The following is a 19844-nucleotide window of genomic DNA, read 5'->3' as shown; positions in this document are numbered from 1 at the left end:
TTATTGTTAATATTTTTTTGAAGGAAATTTTTATTCTTAATATATATTAATGAATAATGATCATGATATATAGAGAAAAAAATAAACAGAGGATGGTCCTAATTCATCAATCTTTTGAGAAGAAAAAAGAGGAAAGAGAGGAAATAGTCATGAGCTCATTCCAATTACAACTAACCGTCAAACAAGCATAATTATAGGGCAAAAATGAATCTTATACATATTATACTCTAATAAATCTCATTGGGAAAGTCTAAGTACAAGATAGATTCATTCATTTTGGCTTATTAAAAAAAGATAGATTCATTTTAATGTGCGAGAGAGAATGAAATATTTGATGTCTTGAAAACTATTTGATTTATGTCACCACATGTCAAGATGGGGGTATTACAGATCCAATGCACAAGATGCATTAAACTCAAGTATTTCTCAAGATTTTGAACATTGAATGGGTTCGTTAGAATTCAAAACTTTCATTATAAAAAAAAGTTTGGGAAAATTTTAATGAGCCTAAAAATTGAAAGAGGTGTCCTCAGGTCGAGTTTGTGTCCAACCCTTGACCGATTCAACCAAATCGGGTGGGAAATTTAAAGACCCACCACTGATTGGTGAAGGCTCAAGTCGGACGGTTCAATTTCGTGTCAAATGGCAGCTTGCCTTAGTCGGAGTCAAGGAGGAGGAGCTTGGCCAAAACTTGCTGGTTCCGGCCGAAATCCACTAGATCTAAAGAGATCTTGTGCGAATGTACACAAAATCTCGACGAGATCTCACTAGATCTTACTGGATTATGCAACATCTGTCTGAATAAATCTTCATACAACGACTTTTGATTGGTGGAGATCAGTTGGGTCGGTTGAAATTAGATTTTGAAGCAAATGACTCACCAACCAACCTACCAGAATCGATTTTCGAAGCTCAAGACCTACCACCGAACGTCACATCCTTCGGTCAAGCAATCCTCAACTTAGACTGTTAGGATTAATGTCCTTAAATCCTATTGTATGATACTATGTATATTATTATTTATGACATTATGTATGACTTAATGTTGTGTTTAATAAAGTTATTTTATTATTATCTAAAAATAATGGTAACATGAATATTGAGATATTATCATATAGTCCACGAGATGCATTGTATGTGATTTAGTCACAGAAGATGTAAATCACAAGTACTTTGTAAACTCAAAATGTAGTTCGTAGTCGGTGATGAAAATTGGGTATTTTATCTGCGAAGACTATAACATATCAACTAAGATGATTTGTCTTGATAATGGAAATGTAGTTTTCTAGTTGATATGTTGATATGTTTTAAGAGTTAAAATATATTGAACTGGACCATGTGAGATTTATTATTCTCTTAACGACTGTCAAATGAATAATAAACTCACGACTTATATTTGCATGAACTCTTAATGCTGTAAGAATAATGGACTTAATCATGAGATGTAGGTTGCTTTAATATACCAGGAGTGAGATCTAGAGTTACGGTCAAAATCTCAGTATGTTGGGCAACCACATTTAATGTTGATGAAACATATATTCTCAAGATGGAATTCATAGTCTCTTAACGGAGATACAAAATATTCCATTGAGATAAATTTAATGGGTTTGTTATTCAGAATGTTAGGCCTAACTACTTTAGTAAATAGTTACTAGAGTATATATTTATGAAATTGGATTTCATAAATATATAATGAATAACTTAAAGGATTAAACCGGGTACTCAAGGATAAGATGTAGTAATTTACGAAAAAACAGTTTACATTCATGACTTTGTGTTACTACAAATATTTTATGAAGGGGTTGCATGTACAATAAAATCTTGGGATATAATTTATAAATAAGGCCTAGAGTGCAACTATATTTATATAGTAGTATTAAATATAGTTAATGGTAACTTTGGACTTGTCAAGAGTTGACAGAAAAGCTCAAGGCCCATTGAAGCTAATGTCTTATTGATCCCTTTTGGTTCCACTCCAAGCCACACACTTAAGCCCAATTGAAAAGGCCCAAAAGGCCAGCCCAATTAGAATAATCGATTAGATACAAATGGAGAAACATACAGAATTTTCTATAGAGAATTTTGTAAGAACACTGCTGTGAAGTGGTGTAAGAAGTGTTAGACACTCCTTGACATTCTCTCTTTGGAACTGATAAAGAGACCACACATCTTGGACGTTAGTAGAATTGGAGTGAAGGTTGAAAGTGTTCCCAAGTGCTTCTGATCTTCGGTTTTGAAATTCACCGTTTTAAGGTACACTCTATTGTTCTTAAATTCTGAAACTTATATGGTACATGTTAACTTTTATAAATGAAGTAGATTCGTTATTTTTTCGCTGCGCACACGCATATTTCTTTCATAGACCGGTTGGTCTGGGCAGCTGGGTCGGTCACTGTTTGTTTCAACAATGATATTTTCTAGAAAATTAGTTATTTTCTATAAAGCATTTTATAGAAAACTATCTTATTTTCCAATGTTTGGTAACAACTTTAAATGAGTTGAAAAACAACCTTCTAACTTTTCTTATTTAGCTGGTTGTGAGATAAAGTTGTTTTCTAAAAAAATTTAATGGAAAAAAATCTATAAAAATAAGTCATATTTTTTATGTTGACCAAAGATAATTTTTCTTTTAATCATCTTTTTTTAGACTACCAAATACTGAAAAATAAGAAAAATGATCTTTACACAAGATTTTCCATTGAAACAAACAGAGCGTAAAAATAAAAAACCTTTTCAAAGTAAGTGGGCTTGAAGGGTTTGTTTAAGTTACGGCCCAGCTGACCAAGCAGTATATATCGTTATAACCCCCCAACGATTAACTCTTTCTTCCCTCTATCACTGTCCTCTCTTCCTTCTCTCGTCTCGCGCACCCGCATCCTCAGCTCGGCGGCGCCACCCACAATCTTCAGGTTATCTCTCTCTACATAGGGTTATAAGCTGATATGGGTTTATGCTATTGTTGTTCTGTTTGAGTTTTTGTTGTTATATATGTGAACAAAATTTGTTCTTTACACTGTTGAGTTTTGGGTATCTTGAAACTTGAGAGAGAGAGAGAGAGAGAGAGAGAGAGAGATTTCTGAATTGGGTGGGTGATGTAAATTATGTAATGTGTATAGGTGTGAAACTGTGTAATGGAAGTGGGGTGGTTTGTACTTTCACTGCTTTGCTTTGTAGTTTGTGGAATTTGAAGGTTTAGCTGACTTTCTCACTAATTTGAGGCAATGGCACTGATAAACGTCTATTTTGATTGTGATATACATGGTTAATCTTTTGTCAGATTGATTTTTTTTGCTTTCTTTTTATGGTGGAGGAGTCACGGGTTAAAATGAGAATTTTGGGGGGGGGGGGGTTTGAAATTGTATGAAATTAGTTTTGTGTATTGCTTTTCTTGCTGCTGTTATTTATTTACGTATGGTTGTCTTCTTCTTTTTTTGTATTGTGATCTTCAAACTGTGATTTCTGTCTTGTTTTCATTGGTTAGAATGGCTGATGAAGAATGCGATTTTCATAGTGCAAAATCCACGGGTAAACGTAACATAAAAAAGAAAAATAAAAAGAAGCAATTATTAAATGAAAAGGAAGCAGTTGACAAGAGGTTCGTAATGGAAGGGAATCCAAAATTTAATGATGCAATCACAAACAGCAAGAAAAAGGGTTTATTAGTGGGAACTGTGAAGGTTGAGGTTAAACAAGATGATCAACTAGAGTTTAAGGGAGGGAATCTTCTAGAGGAGAAAGACGAGGTTAATAGTCTGAAATCCAATGATGAAATGCCAATTGAACATAAGTTATTGTTAAACAAAAAAGAAGTGGCATACAAAGAGAGTTCCATAATGGAGGGGAATTCAAAATCTGATGACGATGCTAGTGAAAACGAAGAAAAAAAATTGTCAGTGGAAGTTGGGAAGGCTAAGATTAAAGAAGAGGTGAATGGAGAGAGTCATTTGGATGAGGAAGAACAAATGGTTAAAAGATATAAGGAGTATTCAGAAGCAAATGCTAAGATCGCCGCAGATCTTCAGAAAGAAAAAAAGAAGAAGCGGGTTTTGGAGCGAGCTGCAAAGGGTGGCATGCATGGCATTTGCTACTTGAGTCGGATTCCTCCAAAAATGGATCCTGATGGTCTTCGTGTTATTCTCTCTCAATATGGAGAATTGGATCGGATTTATCTGGTATCTCAAAGTAAGCAACCAGTGTAAATTTCTTTTGTCATTTTTATTAATTTAAAAAATTACATGGTTTTTCTTGTTTCCTTTTTGGTTTTCCTTTTCCTTCAATGATTTTCTTTACATGTTGAAATTTTGGTTTTTAACAGATCCTGCTTCTCAAGTATATCGTAGTCGAGCTGGCAAGTATGGAAAGCAAAAATTTTCCGAAGGGTATGTCTGAAAAGTCTTCTATATCTCCTATTTTAGTTTATTAAAGCTTGATAATTGTAATTGGTAGTATCCAATTATTTGATAGTTGTTGTTTGCTGTGTAGATGGGTTGAATTTACGGATAAAAAGGTTGCTAAGAGAGTTGCTAATATGTTAAATGGTGAACAAATAGGTATGTGTTCCTATGGAAAATTTCACCTTCTTTTTAGGTTCTTTTTATTTTATTTTTTTACATAAAGATTATTGGTGTTCCTCTCAAGACCTGCAAAGTGGGTTCTTTTGGACAGCTAAATTTTGTACATTAATTATGAATTTTCAGGGCCCTATTTAGTTGTGCATTAATTGTGGTTTCCAGAGGCCTTGCTTAGTTTGTCAATGTGTTTCATTGAATACACTTTAGAGGGCCAACAACCTTATAGCTCAACTAGCACCTAGTGTTTCCAATAGTGATATCTAGGGCTCAAATCCTCTCTCCCCCAACTACTGAATTATAAATAAATAAACATTTTAGAGGATTTATTTCTCTAAGTTTGCTTATATATATATATATATATTATTCGTTCTTTCTAGTAAAGTGTGGCCAACTTGTCTTTCTCTTGTAATTGAGAATCAACTGTCTGCTCTTTTTTTTTTCATCTTTAGGTGGAAGGAAGAGGTCACAATTCTATTATGATATGTGGAATATCAAGTACTTGAGTAAATTCAAGTGGGATGATCTTACTGCAGAGATTGGTAAGACCTTTATGAATTGTGCTGTGATATAAATCGTAGTGCTTTAGCGATATAACCTAAGATGCTTCTATTGCAGTTGAGAAGAATGCCATTCGAGAGCAAAAACTAGATTTAGAAGTTTCTGCTGCCAAAAGGGAACGGGATTTCTATCTCAAAAAAGTTGATAAGTCCCGTGCTTTGAGTGCTATAGAAGAACGATTACAGAAGGTACAAAATATATTTTGTCGAAATAATACTTTTTCTTGATCACACTATGGATGCAGTTGACCAGACTCTGTATGTTGATTGACATATTTAATATAGAAACTCAGCTTTGGATGTTTAAAAAGGTTTTTTAAGATCTTTATACATTGCCGTTTTGCAGAATTGATTACTTTTAACAAACTGGAACGCTAAATAGAGAATATCCACATTTTCAAATTTACGAGCAGGCATGATCTTTGAATGTAGTGCTGTTTCCTTAAGTACAATAAGAGATGGAGAATGAGATGTAGGGTTCAGTGAGTGTATGAGTTGTGTTTTTCCCATGAAAAAAACCATGAGTTTTGATTGAGCTTTTTGTAGAATTATGTCTATATTCTTTATTTGGAAATATTCAAAATGCTTTGGTATCACTGAAAATTTTGATTTGATGAAGGGTTAAAACTTCGCAAAACTATGTCATGTATTTAAATTAAAAATGGGTTTAATTATTATTAGTGGATGGAGCTATCTGTTTCTATAAAAAACTAATGGATATTCATGAATTCTGGATTATGCATTTTGTGGCAGTTCATTTACTCTTTTGTGGTTTTGCTCACTTATACAAACTGCTCCTAAGGCATTGCATTCTTAGTCAGAAATTTAGTTCACTGAGGACATTCAGTTTAGGATTTTCTTGGTTTGAGAAATGTTACAGTAATTTAATACAATCTGTTTTGTCTTGCATCCACAGAAGCGAAAGGTCCAACAAGAGTTAGGAGTGAACTCCGATCTCCCTGTTAGCCAGCAGGCAGCAAAGGTTATTCGCCATTTCCCACAAAAGCAACCAGTTGCAAATAATGCAGGACAAGCCAAACCTCGACTTTCGAAAGATACCCTGGCTGGGGTAAGTCAGTTTGTTAATTGACAAATATTTCATCTATTTTATTGTCATTTCTTGTTTAAGTTTGTCCAACAATTCTCTTTGCAGGTATTTGCTGATTCTTAGTGATGAAGTATTCAAGCAATTGACATAAGTCAAATATCAAGTTCTTGAGTTGAGTGCCAAATGCGTATACTTGTGAATACTTGTGCGAAAACTCATTTTTGTAGTTTGAGTTCCCAACATTTTAATGAGTTTATAATCGGTCTTGGCTTTGTTGTTTTCATTTAATTTCTTCTGTAGTTTCTTCTGTGCTCTCTGATTTCTTCAAGGGACCATTTGAAATCAACTTGTGAACCACAGTTGACAGTTGACACTTGACACCAATACAGTTATGAACTGCTGACTTTCATGGAATTTCAGATAATCAATCGGTTCTTTCCATGTCTGAAATGGATTTTCTTGAGGGCACTTTCAATGGCTGTTCTACACTTCTGTGAAAATTTCTGGGCCAAATCATTAGCATGGTTGTCTACTTTATTTTTTACTAATTCCATATTTTAATTCAAATTTGATTTGTACAAAAGTATCATCACAGTTGCACTTACATGGAGCTGTGGCTATAAAACGTATTTTTTTTTTTGTTTGTTGGATTGCTTGCGAGTCCTGCAAAAGGAATTCATTCACAACTGTCACATGTAATAACAGAGGTCGAGGCAATGGTTATCTGGTCTCCGATTCCATAATGGTCAGGGCCTACCACAGCACTATAAATCTTTCTTACCAAATTGCGTTATTAGTTGAAACATGCAGCATCAAAGAGAAACGGAGCATATTTTTTCCCTAGCAATGCGGAATGCACAAAAAAATTTATCACACTTTTCACAACTACAGTTAACACGTTTTTATTGATTCTCATCCAGACACACAAACAACATCTTGCTACTAACAATCTGTCACTTATTAGTCTCTTGCAAACCCACAAGTTCTGCCACTGCAACCTGTAACCCAGACAATCCGTGAGCTCTGCCATTGCAACCCAATCAACCCACGAGCTCCGCCACCATGAGCAACCCAAATCTACAAACATTAGCTTTGATCTATAATCTCCAACTCCGATTCGAGCTCCAAGTCGTCGTTAGCCCCACCATTCATGTTGATGAAGCAACCCAAAGTTGATCCGCAAAAATCAATCAAAATATCAACCCACCTCAAGCAACCCGAGAAAAATCAATCCAAATCTGCTAGAGCTCTGTGGAGAACACGAGTGTGTAGAATGCCGATAACTCAATAGAGATATTGAGTTACTATTCATTTAACCATTTGTTATTGTTGAAGGCTAAATTATTGAGCCTGATGCATACTATTTTTAGGGGTGTTTAGTTGTTATTTTACCAAATAGCTAGTTTGACTAGCCTGATGAGGATGCTCTATTAAGTTTATTTATAATTGGACTTTTAAAGCTTGGATATGACATGTCTGGTATACTTCCTGTGTACTTGATCTTCATTTTTCTAATAAAACTTACCACTTATACATATAGCAAAAATAAATAAATAAACAAATCTGCTTTTGGTGGGGCATTTGAAGATCAACAGATGCAATGCAATTCTTCACCAACCCACCATCCTCATTATGTAAGTGTTACTTCCCCTTGAGTAGCGGAAAGAAAATTGGGCAAGGCTACACACAATATGTGACCTCTCACCATTTTATTAGACCACCAAAAAAAAACAAAAAAAAAGAGTTGGGAACTCAAGCAAGCATTCTCATTCTCCAAAAAGTCCACTAAAGAAAAAAGTAATATCCACATATCATTAGCCAATTTTGTCATGGTGCAAACGTCATTAAGTTATCTTTGAGCACTAAGAGTTGAATTACTGACATAAGAACCAAATCTGTCCCAACTCCCAAGAATAACTGAAGTTAAATCTATACATCTTAATGCTCTTCACAAGTCAGCATGATAGTTTAAAGAGTGTATTCATGTAGTGGGGATGAACAAACGAAGTAAATTGCACAAAAGGATCAAGTACAGAAGTTCTTCCTATTTCATCAGCCACAACAACCACCTCTCTGAGCAACCGCTCCATCTCTTGCACCTGATGGACCCTGGGGGCGCCCATACCCAACCTTGATGCCAGATGACTGCAAATATTAACAAAAAGGGTGTTAGTACGTAAAAGATAATCTTTTAGAGGAAGGACATCATGAGGCTCCAGAAATGTGGAACAAACCATCTCTGACTTGGCCTGTTTACTTAAGTTCATGGAGTGGACATCATTAAGAAGTCGGGGGATTTATACCCATAACTTTGTTTAGACAAACTGACCCAATCAGAAAGCCCCAACAATTTAATCATGCAATTGACCATTCTAAAATTCCTGGTAACTCTAACAACACAAAACCACAAGAGTGTGCTTGCATTTGAGGATTTAAAATCAAGAGATTTGAAGAACAATTGCTAGTATGAATTGCTTGATATAAATACAACACCACATGATGGCATAAGTTTTGGAGATTTTTCTCGAACAAAAACAATGACATCTTACACAAGAATTTCCTATTTACATTAATAAAACTCCAATCCCTGCATAAATTAAATTGTTAGAGAACAAAGTGTCATTTCATACTTTATTCGAGTTATTTAAACTAAAAATTAAAATCCAGGAGGCCCAGGACATAAAAATCCTTCTCCTTGAATACATCTATACAAGTTTAACCAAAAGAGATCAAAATAGAGAGCTGAAAAATTGCTTGTTTTGCATTTATCAAATTTTCTATTATTTGTCATGCACTTTAACGCTGCATGTTGTATCAGAAAAAGAAAAAACATAACTAAAGATACTGTCCCAATTCCCAATAGCCTAAAGTTTCTCTACAACAAAATGACTATTCAGTTACCTCATTAGATACATCAAATACACCTTCCTGAATGTTCTGAAGGATTTTTGCAGCAGTCTTTATGAAAGCCTGTAAGATATGACACTATATTAGATTAAAGAAATAAAAAGTTGACATTTAAACCTGTAAGGCCTAACACTTTAGAGGCCTTTCTTGACGTTGGTTAAGTTACATCACCTCCTCAACATTTTGAGCTGTTCTTGCAGATGCCTCCAAGAATAAAAGCCCATTTTCCTTTGCAAATTGTTCCCCTTCCTCTTTGCTGACAGCCCTCCGATGTGCAAGATCACTCTTGTTCCCTATGAGCATGATTGACATGTTGGGATTAGCATGCTGCCGAGCATCCTCTAGCCAGCTTGCCAAATGATTAAATGTCTCTCTCCTAGGAAAAAGAATAAATTCCTGGTTTTAGTTGTACCAGAATAGGGGATTGGAGGCACAAATATACAAGTTTTAGACCTCCAAAGCTAGCATGACCTCATGAGCTTAACCTCAGACCACTGGCATCAGTAATTATGTATCAGGAGCTAAGATCAACTTAGGAGTCCACATGAGCATTTACTAATTACTATTAATGATGCCAATACAGGGTTCCAAACTCTTTTTAACATGTACCTTGATTTTATCTGAAAGGAAACTCTCCCCTCCTCTTTTTCCCATTCACAACTCTTGGGGGGAGGGGGGGAACTATTAAGTCTGCCACTATGCCTAATGATTCTTTTTAAAGGAAATAAGGTGCAAACCCACAAAAGTCACATTGATTGGTCTTCGGACCAACTGATCATACTCTACAGTGGTTGCTATAAAAAACTCTAAATGCATAAAACTATCACAGGATTCATAGCAAGGGCATGAAATGTATTTCCAATCCTTCACTCAAACTGAAATAAATTGAATATAAATCTATGGCATATATATATAATTCCTGAAGCTGTTCACTGCTCACAAAAGACTAAACTAATGGGCAAGCATGCAGATGCTAAAATGCATTTTCTATGTAAGAAGTATAAATGAATCTAAAATCTTTCTTTGCCAAAAATGATATGCTCTCTCTCTCACACCCCCACAAACCTGGTTATGTCATATACCAGAAGTGCTCCAGCTGCTCCTCTGTAGTAAGATCTAGTGATGGACCGGAAAGATTCTTGCCCAGCCTGAAAGAAAACCAAGTTCCATGGCTTATGAATATGTTCAATGCAACCTTGAAATACAGTGCTTAACAGAAGCAACTGAATGTGATGAAGGTGATTGCTTAAATATATGGATGTGCAAATTGATCAATTCAGAACAAAATAATAAGAAAAAGAGCCTTCACTGAACATACTCATAAGCCAACTTAATACTGCCCATCTACAACCTGTTCTATGCATGTATCTAGAATCTTCATTCATGATTACAATGCCTATAGGCTAAGAGTCTAAGACATAAGGGCCAAGTAACATTATTTTGGATTCATATTCCTTTTCTTTTTTTTAATAAGTAATTTTGGATTAATATTCAACCCACAGAAAGTAGGAAACATAAATATGTTGGATTGAGAAGGTGCTAGATAGTCACAACCATCAATAAATTCCAAAATATTGCATTAACTTTAATAGATTTGAGATCAATTACTTTTTTCCTCCCCATCTGCAATTGAATGAGTAACAGCCAACCAGTTGTACTAAACAGGTGGGGATAATAACAAGTTTGACATGATTCGACATAAGTTTTCAGAAGCAATTTTTCACTTAGTGGATGAAGAGAAGTATAATAAATCCAAAATTAACCTTTTAATTACTCTTTCCAATGAAAGAACCATATGGTTTTAATGATAGAATTAAATGAAAGTGATGAACACAGCGTCAAATACAACAAACTAGTAACACAATTACAGCTTTACTTGACCCTTTGTATAACCTCGTAATATTATCTAATTATTGCTAACTTTTGTAATAGCATAATTTTAACTTTTAGTTATGATAGCAACACAAAGATAAAAATAAACTTCCAAAAAAAAAGAAAAGAAAAGAAAAGAAAAATTAACCCTCAGTTTCTAGAACACTCTCCATTTTTCTTAGGAATGAAGAAAACTGATTTTATGACTAAAGATGTAATTTTTGACATATCTATAGATGTATGTATATCAATAACTTATAGTAACTGATTTGAAATGACATGCCATCATCTATACCTTTACACTATGTTTGGGAGTTTATAAAAGAAAGAATGAAAATGAATGAAATATATAATTTTTACTATTATAGATGATATCAACATTTCACCTCCATTTTTAAGGGCCTATTTTGGTTACTACTTGCTAAAATTTTAAACCTCAACAGTTATAGACTCTTTAGATTTTAAACTCATAACAACTATAATTCCCAATAGTTGACTTTCTACTGTTCAGATCTACTAAGAACTTATATTTATACCATTTTTTAGATATTAGCAATTAAAAATATAAGCTTTATTTGTTTAAAATAATCTTATACATAGCCCGCACAGGGTAGCTCAGTTGGCTGGCCTCATGGGAACCCCCCATGAAGTCTCCAATTACCTGATACACGTTTCTTGTGGGCTAGGTTGTGTATTTGGGGTGGGTAAACAAAATGGTCATGTATATATTCCTATTTTTAAAAATTGACCCTATATAGTTAAAAGCCTTGTAGCTAAATTGGTTCACACATCCTAATGTTTCCAACAGAGACCTCTAGAGTTTAAAATTAAGACCCCCTATCCCCAACTATTGAATTATTAAAAAAAATTAACCCAACATAGTTATTTTAAAGGAAAAGAGAAATGAAAGGTTAAATTTAAGTATCATTTTGTTCATCAATGATTCTCATCCAAATTATCACAAATAATTGGGAATCAATAATTCTCATTCTAATAAAAAAAAACTCCTACTAAAGAATTGAGTTTTGTGAGGCATGCCCACTTGCCCAATTTGATTCCTTCCCTTCCCACTAAACTACCAAACAGTATAATTACTAGAATATTCCTTACAAATCCCTTTCAACCCAAACAAAGCTGCTACACCTTCATCAATTTCACAAGCAAATGAATTGGAAAAAAAAAAAAAAAAAACCCTTAAACAACGCCAAATAGTAGTACTAGGCTAATCCAAAATTGGGGTTTTTAGCATTCAAACACAAAAATTGTTTTTTTTTTAAAAAAAAAACTAATAATATACGATGCTAAATTTAACACTTTTTGTTGTTGGGTTTTTTGAGAAAAAAAGAGAAGAAAAGAAAAGAGAAAGATGGGACTTACAGTGTCCCAAATCTGAAGCTTGATAGGACGGCTGTCGATGGTGACCATGCGAGCTCCGAACTCGACACCAATGGTGAGATCATGCACGGGTTGGAATCTCTTGTCAGTGAATTGCAAGAGCAGACACGATTTCCCTGCACCTGTATCACACCCAATTATTATTCACCCACCAAAATTTTCCTATAACCCACCAAAAAAAAAGTAAAAAAGAAGCATGGTTGATGACTAAATATCAAACCTGTGTCTCCGATGATGATGTACTTGAAGAGGTAGTCGTACGACATGGCCGATGATACGATGTCGTGTAGAGAAATCAAGCAGAGACACCAACACCAACACCAACAACACACACAAACCTCAAACCTGAAAGCTTAAAGAAAGAAAGAAAGAAAGAAAGAAAGAAAGAAGGTTCGAGTTGGAGAGTTGTCTGTCGTGGCTGAAATGAGAGGAAAGGAATGTAAATTAGTTATGTCTTTTGTATTTATATAATAATAATGTTTTTGAAAAGAAACGATTAGAATTTTGAAGAAGGAACTGAAAAGAAAGAAAGACACGGTGACGTATTTGTTATACCGACACGCTATCTAAAAAAGAGTCTAAAAATTAATTGTTGTGCTGTTTTTTTTTTTTTTTATTATAATAGATACTGTATAATTTAAATATGCAATGTCTATTATATAATAATTTCTTTTATTATCCGGGTTTATTATCCGGGTAAAACGCTAGTTGATTTTTGGTGTAGATAGATTTAAATTTGAAATTTTTTATTTGATGACAAAAGATTTTATCAATTGAGCTGTTTGTAGTGTGTTTTTTAACTTTTTGTTTGTGACTTTTTTTGTTTTTTTTGTTTTTGAATTTATAAAGTTGTTGTTTAATTAGATGAAGAGGATTGGGCTTAATCCGTTTTATGGGAGTATAATTGATCTTGTTTGTGTTTGTCATGTGCCACAACTTTGGTGCTAACCTACTTGTGGCACACAAAATATTCGGTTTTCTGTTTCTAGTGATTTTTGTGGTACTTTTCTTTTTAATTGGAAAATTTCTCCTAGTTTCGTTGAGGTATGGGAACATAAAATGTCCATAACGTGTTGCAAAATTGATATTCGATTGAGTTATTATTCATTAATCATTATAGTGATTTGATTAAGCTTTTTTTTTTTTCCCCCTAATCAGATATATCGTAAGAATAATATAGATTTCATAAAGATGCTAATGATAAATTAGGGACATCATCAGGTTAATCCATGAAGATAAGATAACTCAAGGACAAAGGAGGAATTGTGTATTATCTTTTAGGTTCATAAAACAAAATTTAGGAGGATTGTCATTTCAGCAACACTTTGTACATAGGTGTTGATATATGATAAGGATTCACTTATCGAAAGCAATTCGTATTGTCAATACAACTTTTTTGGTACTTGTCTTTTCACTTTCGGCTTCCTTCAAACGAAGGCCTATCCTTCTTTTGGGACTCTTTTATTTTTGGAGGAACCCTTCTTTGAGACTTTTAATTTGATGGTTTGAGCAAAATGTACAGAGGATATCGTACGCATGTGTTTCTGTTTACGTGAAGGAGAAGAAAAATGTATGAAAGAAAGTAACTTTTTTTTTTTTTTTTGAGAATCATAGAAAGTAAATTTTAGAAGATTGGTTTATTCAAATTATCTTTTTCTTTATAATTTTATCTTTTATGAATCCACCGTACCAGTTTCTTTGTGAATAAAGAGGTAATTTGAAACAATACTCGCACTAGCAGTACTGTAGTAGGATTTCCATTGGTGGTTTTTGTAATTTGATATGTAAACTGCAAATGTTAACAATTACTACATGTTTATCACTTTAGATTTGAGTCATTTGACCATAAATTCTGTTGTTATCGAATAAGAAACCTATAATTATATCCCACTTACATTAGACCTTTTTTTTTAAGAAAAAAAAAAATATCAAAAGGATAATGTAGCAACAGGAACTAAGAGATGACCTGATGAAATCCATCGTGATCAGTCTCCTTATTAAAATATTTGTTTCCAGTATTAGTTTAACAATGTTTTCTTCAATATCAATTTGATTCCATGTTCTATAACAATACACTTTTGAGTAAACCCCCTCAAAATGGCCCTAGTTGCTTTGCTTTAAGATAATCATCATAGCAAGATTTAAAGGAATGTAGGAATCACAATCTGGGCCTATTTTTCCAATTGGCATAGTTGTCATGGTTTTATCAGTGAACCCAAACTAATGAAATCATGATTTAAATTATTGGGGTGTGATGTTATATAATAAAAATCACTGAGCACTAGACCTTCATAGTTTAATCTCTGCTTTAACGTTCAATGGAAATCACATTTTAAGGAAAACACAACAGTTTAAAACTAGAGATTACTCAATAAAATTGAGTTTCTACCAAGTGTGAATCTGAGGTACGATTTAAGCAATCGGGATTTAAGACACATACAGAACAAATCAACAAATGGCCAAATTATCTTGCCAGCCTGCATGCGAGTTTGGAAAGTATAATCCATAACAAGTTAATGTCGAGACATTGAGATATTGAAGCTGAATACTGAAAACCATCAACATTCTGCTTAATATAACAATCATAATGGAAGTTGTGAAAACCAATGCAACTGACACACAGTCTTTTGTACTGCTCACGGCTTACTCGTTTGTACTGCTCCTGTGTGATGGATTTCACTCTTCCATTGCATCTCCTCCTTCAATCACTTCCACCTTCTCCTTCAATGGAGTAATCTTTGTTAAGAGAACTTCTGTAAACATAGTAAAAGGAATATAATCAAACAGTCAGTAATGAATTTTACAAAAGCAAGCACCATATTTCTGAAACGAGACAAGAGGTAAGGAGCTGAATATGTCAATCTCAGTCTTTGCTTAAACAAAGGAATGCAAATAAAATATACTAATAATGCAAGCTTCCTAGCAAGCATTAAAGATGAACCATCTGGAAAAGCAATACTTATATGCCATGAACAAGCTAAATTGCGCATTAATTTAACTGTACCGACCAAAATCAGCCAGCCATAAAATTGAGCAAATATGCTAGGGATGTAGTAAATGAATGTATAATAAATAAAGCGAGGGAGTATGTCACTAACCAGTCTTCTTAGTAAAAGAAAAGCCTTTTGGATTGACATAGGTACGGGGATTAGGCAACAGATGGTTTCTAAGGTATTCCTTGTGCCCCTGTCGCAGCAGTTCAAGAGGAAAATAAACTTGCATCAGAATTAGATTAAGAATTACTTATACCATAACAATTAAGTGGTGAAAACTTGCAAGAACAACAAACCTTGGTTATCACACAAACATCAACATTGCTTCCACTTCCCAAATCATTAAATATACCAGAGCATATAGCTTCAACAACAAGTTTGATTCCTTCGTCCCTCTGCAGCATATGAGGCCAGGAAAAAAGATCAAGTGAGAAAACTAAATAAGCATTTCAGATACAATCAATACTATTAAAGTAGAAAGCAGGTCATGCTAAAGCAGCCATGTTTGTCTCCTACAAGTTACTAGTTTCTTGAGATACTAAAATTTAGCCTCCTGACAGTTGTGATGGTCACACAACCATATGTAAATCATATTTGAAGATAGAAAGATAATTACTCATCATCATAATAGATGAACATTGTAGTGAAAGTTGTACTGAAGTTGTCTATATCTTAACTACTACTACATCATTGTGAGCTCATCAAACATGTAAAAAACTTTACAACCATATCATTCTGACTTACAGTCAGGCCTTCTTTGTACTTGGACTCGAACATGGCCATGGCAGCAAGTGAACCAGATCCCATTGTTGCAAACGGCAGCGTGTCAGTTGATCCATGGGGATATATCTACCAAAATATAGGTTTCAACGTTCAACCTTAAGTAATCAACTAATTATGAAAGCTAATATAGAAGGTTATTTCCAAATTAAATGCTTGAAACGAAACTAAACTCACAGTATGTAGATGAGGTCCAGTAACATCAACCCCACCAAGAACCAGAGCAGCTGAAACATGGCCTTGGTAGCTGAAACCATATTCAGCAGTTAGAATTTTATGCCATTTAACTAGATATAAATCAAGAAGTGTCTGAAACAAATAAACTTACTTAAAAAGGTGTTTCTTAAGAAGGGTCAATGCTGTAATAACCCTTGATTCTCGACCAGTATGGTAGCGATGCAGTTGTAGCTGTGAGCTGACCATGTCTAAATAAGTAAACACCAAAGCAGTGCATTAGCTATGGTTGTACAAAGAAAATAAGACAATTTCATATCCTTCATCTTCCTGCAGCCTTGAGGTGCTAAAAAACAATAGTGCAACAAAGATAACCACATTAAACATCCACATTAACAAATACCTGTTACTGCCTCTGTATCAGCAGCAGTTCCTGCCCCACAACAATATATGTTTGGCGCCATATAATGAATCTTTTCACAGTTCTTATCACAAACAATGGGTCCTTCAGTGGCTCTCGTATCTGCTCCAAGAATGACGCCATCCTGAATAAAATGTTGAAAAAGGAAAAAAAGATAAGTAGATAAATCCTGGACGAAGTCTCTCAGAATACGCTACCTAAAACAAACAAATAACAACATATATATGCTCATTAAATAACTCTCACTACTGCACTATTTATTTTTTCAAGATCATAACTAATTACTACACTATTTAGTTGCTTTTCTATTACACCAGTTCCAACTAATTATCACTACTATACTATATGCAATCTACAAACTACATGCATTTAATCATGTGCTCAATAGTTTCCATTTCAGAAGTCTTTTTCATCTGTACTGTCAGAACAAGATTATTGCAATGCTACTTTTATTCTGATACGCAAATTATGAACATGCACTTAAATTCTTACAGAAATGATACAAAAGCAATATCAATTCTAAATGACTACACATGATAGCAATCCATCTCTTTGAATATACGCTTATGGTAAATATATTTAACAAAATAGATCATTGACTTATGATCCAGTTGTTTGATCTACATGCCAAGTAATATTAATGCATAAATTTCGACTCTGTGAACCTAGCATCAACATCATTAGCTTGAAGAATATGGCTCAATCTGCAAATCATTCACTACTTTTCCAGCATCATATCTCATACATACACACACACACACACACACACACACACATATATATATATATAACAATAGCTGATCAATAGCACATCAAACAGTCATACCTGGAAAACTAAACCAACAATTGTAGTTCCTGTCTTCCGATATGACGGTGGCTGAACTCCCTTCTTACTAAGCATATCATTTCTTCTGCAGAGATCAAAACTAAATCCGCCCTTGGGGGGAACATCTATAGCCGAGTTAGACATCTTAAAACTTCAACTTAACCTGCATATAGAAAGCAAAAGATACTTATTGGTTATCACACCCATCTAACATGAAAACCAATTATCGAAACAAAGGCAAAAAAAGCAAAAGAAAAACTTTGCACCTCTATATTTTTTGTGTTTCAGAAAGTTTTATTAAATAACAAACCAGCTCAACTAAGCCAAATATTGTATTGAGTTCAACTGAGTAGGAGTTTGTGTACCCTTCCACTGGTCTAAAATAATGAAAACCCTAAAATCTGAAATTTCAGTTCCTTTTCTGCCCTCATAATAAATCAACTAAGTTATCAAACACGTTATATCAGACACTGATTTAGAAACCCTATGCTTAAACAAGTCTATATCAACAGCTACCCTATCAAGTTTGAGACCTCTGGGTCCCTAGCTCTGGTGGTAAGAAAACAAGTTAGGGCGGTATTGGGGTTTCTTAGTTCTTAGTCAAGACCACAATTTTCAAGCTTTCCAGATCAAAACCTTAGTTTTTATTCCCCCCTGTCAGCTATAAGTTCAGGTGCAAATTGCAAACTAATTAATCAGCATTTAACTTTAAATTAATCACCTAGAAGAAAAAGTATCCATAGATAACCCCAATATATTTGGGACTAAAGCTTTGTTTTTGTTTTTATTTAATTTTTAAAAGTACGTTTAATATCTAATCTTGTACAACTTTCTCACACACCCAAATGACTCAAGCCCATAAATTTACAAGCTTTCCAGATCAAAACCAAGCAACTATAAGTTCAAGTGCAAACTAAGTAATTAGCATTTAATTACAAAATAATCACCAGGAAGAAACAGGATCCAGGTAACTATGTCAGACACCTTGTACAACTTTCTCACACCCAAACAGCTCAAGCCCACAAATTTTCAAGCTTTCCAGATCAAAACCCAGAATTTTTTTCTCCCCAGTCAGCTATAAGTTCAAGTGCAAACTAGGCAATCAGAATTTAACTTCAAATTAATCACATAAAAGAAACCGCATCTATTCAATGACTGATGTTGTACAATTTTCTCACTCACACACAAATGGCTCAAATCCATAAATTTTCAAGCTTTCCAGATCAAATCCCACTAAGTATTTAGCATGTTAAACTAAATTAATCACGTAAAAGGAACTGCACCCATGTAACAACGTTCAATGCTCGATCTTATACAATGTCTCTCTCACACAAACACACAAATGGGTCAAGCCCACAAATTTTCAAGCTCACCAGATCAAAACCCACAATTTTTTTTGCTCCATAATAATCAATACTTACAAGTGCAAACTAATAAAACACAGGATCTTTCACAAATTTCACTTGAAATTCATAATACTAACATTTTAACAGCTACCCTAATCGTGATTCATACACAAGAGAGTAAAAAAACTAAAAAAGTCCAACACTAGGAATCGAAAAGATCGAAATCTCGTAGTTAAGGTTAACAGAGAATGACAACGTTGTGGAAAATAAGGAACAAGATTTACCTGAGAGAGACACCGAGGAAACCCAATTGCCAAGCAAGAGCGAATACCAGTGAAAGATTATTATTAAAGTTTTTTTTTTTTCTTTATCTATGGAAAACCTAGAAGAGAAATCCAAGACTTTGAGAGCTTTTTTATTTATGGCTTCTACTCAATGTACGTCCCTTTTTTTCTTAAACCCATTTTAAGTTTTGGAACTGGGCTTTGGGCTTGTTGTGTACACCTAATAATAAGTGTTTCACATGTGCCAATGTCCTAACCATTCAGGGCACAAGAATATTGGACTTTAATCATTGTCTTTAATTTTTAGCTTAAAATACATATTATTTTTACCATCTTTAAGTTTGGAGTACCCATTAAATTGATTATCAAAAAATGACCCTAAAAAAAATTATCAAAAATAACATATCATATTCTTAACTATTAGGATTTAGGATGATAAAAGTCTGATTGGTAAGAGAATTTTTGTTTTTATTTTCAAAACAGTATAAAAATAATTTTCAAAAAATTGAACTTGAAACTAGTTTTTAGATGATAAATTTTATATTATATGTGTTTGGTTCCCATTTTTAAGAACAAATTTCAAAATATTGAAAACAAAAAATAATTGTTTAGAGACCATTTTTATTTTTGAGATTTAAAAAAAATATATTTACAAAAAATAACGTGTAGA

General features: G+C 33.8%; 3 protein-coding genes across 4 annotated transcripts; 1 reads left to right on the top strand and 2 right to left on the bottom strand.

The window, feature by feature from the left end:
- The first annotated feature begins 2825 nt into the window (after window positions 1–2825).
- Window positions 2826–6626, top strand: LOC142609542 (pre-rRNA-processing protein esf2). Of its 2 annotated transcripts, none has more exons than XM_075781156.1 (8): window positions 2826–2909; window positions 3482–4182; window positions 4316–4379; window positions 4483–4550; window positions 5021–5110; window positions 5187–5317; window positions 6045–6197; window positions 6282–6626. In XM_075781156.1, the coding sequence occupies exons 2-8, from the start codon at window positions 3483–3485 to the stop codon at window positions 6297–6299; spliced, it is 1224 nt and encodes a 407-aa protein (XP_075637271.1). In that variant the 5' UTR covers window positions 2826–2909; window position 3482; the 3' UTR covers window positions 6300–6626. The 2 variants fall into 2 exon arrangements, with proteins under 2 accessions (XP_075637271.1, XP_075637263.1); XM_075781148.1 differs by lacking the exon at window positions 2826–2909 and having other exon boundaries at window positions 3421–4182; window positions 6282–6347; window positions 6477–6626.
- Window positions 6627–7962: 1336 nt separating this feature from the next.
- On the bottom strand, window positions 7963–12892 carry LOC142609554 (ras-related protein RABB1b). Its single transcript, XM_075781166.1, has 6 exons — window positions 12571–12892; window positions 12333–12472; window positions 10149–10231; window positions 9255–9459; window positions 9078–9146; window positions 7963–8321 (listed from the first exon to the last, which is right to left on the bottom strand). Exons 1-6 carry the CDS (start codon window positions 12614–12616, stop codon window positions 8229–8231), a joined length of 636 nt encoding a protein of 211 aa, XP_075637281.1. The 5' UTR covers window positions 12617–12892; the 3' UTR covers window positions 7963–8228.
- A 1808-nt stretch (window positions 12893–14700) lies between these two features.
- LOC142612186 (proteasome subunit beta type-7-B) lies at window positions 14701–19374 on the bottom strand. Its single transcript, XM_075784303.1, has 9 exons — window positions 19175–19374; window positions 17545–17707; window positions 16701–16842; window positions 16452–16548; window positions 16301–16370; window positions 16088–16192; window positions 15640–15738; window positions 15449–15536; window positions 14701–15103 (listed from the first exon to the last, which is right to left on the bottom strand). Exons 2-9 carry the CDS (start codon window positions 17686–17688, stop codon window positions 15027–15029), a joined length of 822 nt encoding a protein of 273 aa, XP_075640418.1. The 5' UTR covers window positions 17689–17707; window positions 19175–19374; the 3' UTR covers window positions 14701–15026.
- Between the last annotated feature and the right edge of the window lie 470 nt (window positions 19375–19844).

This window comes from Castanea sativa, chromosome 1 (genome assembly GCF_040712315.1).
Source record: "Castanea sativa cultivar Marrone di Chiusa Pesio chromosome 1, ASM4071231v1".
In the NCBI taxonomy this organism is placed as follows: domain Eukaryota; kingdom Viridiplantae; phylum Streptophyta; class Magnoliopsida; order Fagales; family Fagaceae; genus Castanea; species Castanea sativa.
Note: the sequence above shows the minus strand (reverse complement) of the source record. Positions and strands in the feature narration are given on the sequence as shown.

What these genes read in the sequence shown, in the direction of transcription:
- LOC142609542 (XM_075781156.1), top strand. Translation starts at nt 3,483, where the DNA reads ATGGCTGATGAAGAATGCGATTTTCATAGTGCAAAATCCACGGGTAAA. An exon ending in GATTTATCTGGTATCTCAAA is followed by an intron (nt 4,183 to 4,315) that starts GTAAGCAACCAG and finishes GGTTTTTAACAG; the next exon opens with ATCCTGCTTCTCAAGTATAT. An exon ending in TAGAAGAACGATTACAGAAG is followed by an intron (nt 5,318 to 6,044) that starts GTACAAAATATA and finishes TTGCATCCACAG; the next exon opens with AAGCGAAAGGTCCAACAAGA.
- LOC142609554 (XM_075781166.1), bottom strand. Translation starts at nt 12,616, where the DNA reads ATGTCGTACGACTACCTCTTCAAGTACATCATCATCGGAGACACAG. An exon ending in CATCATCATCGGAGACACAG is followed by an intron (nt 12,473 to 12,570) that starts GTTTGATATTTA and finishes GGTGTGATACAG; the next exon opens with GTGCAGGGAAATCGTGTCTG. An exon ending in AGCTTCAGATTTGGGACACT is followed by an intron (nt 10,232 to 12,332) that starts GTAAGTCCCATC and finishes GTTTTCTTTCAG; the next exon opens with GCTGGGCAAGAATCTTTCCG.
- LOC142612186 (XM_075784303.1), bottom strand. Translation starts at nt 17,688, where the DNA reads ATGTCTAACTCGGCTATAGATGTTCCCCCCAAGGGCGGATTTAGTTTT. An exon ending in CTTAAGAAACACCTTTTTAA is followed by an intron (nt 16,371 to 16,451) that starts GTAAGTTTATTT and finishes ATATGGTTTCAG; the next exon opens with CTACCAAGGCCATGTTTCAG. An exon ending in AGTACAAAGAAGGCCTGACT is followed by an intron (nt 15,739 to 16,087) that starts GTAAGTCAGAAT and finishes CATATGCTGCAG; the next exon opens with AGGGACGAAGGAATCAAACT.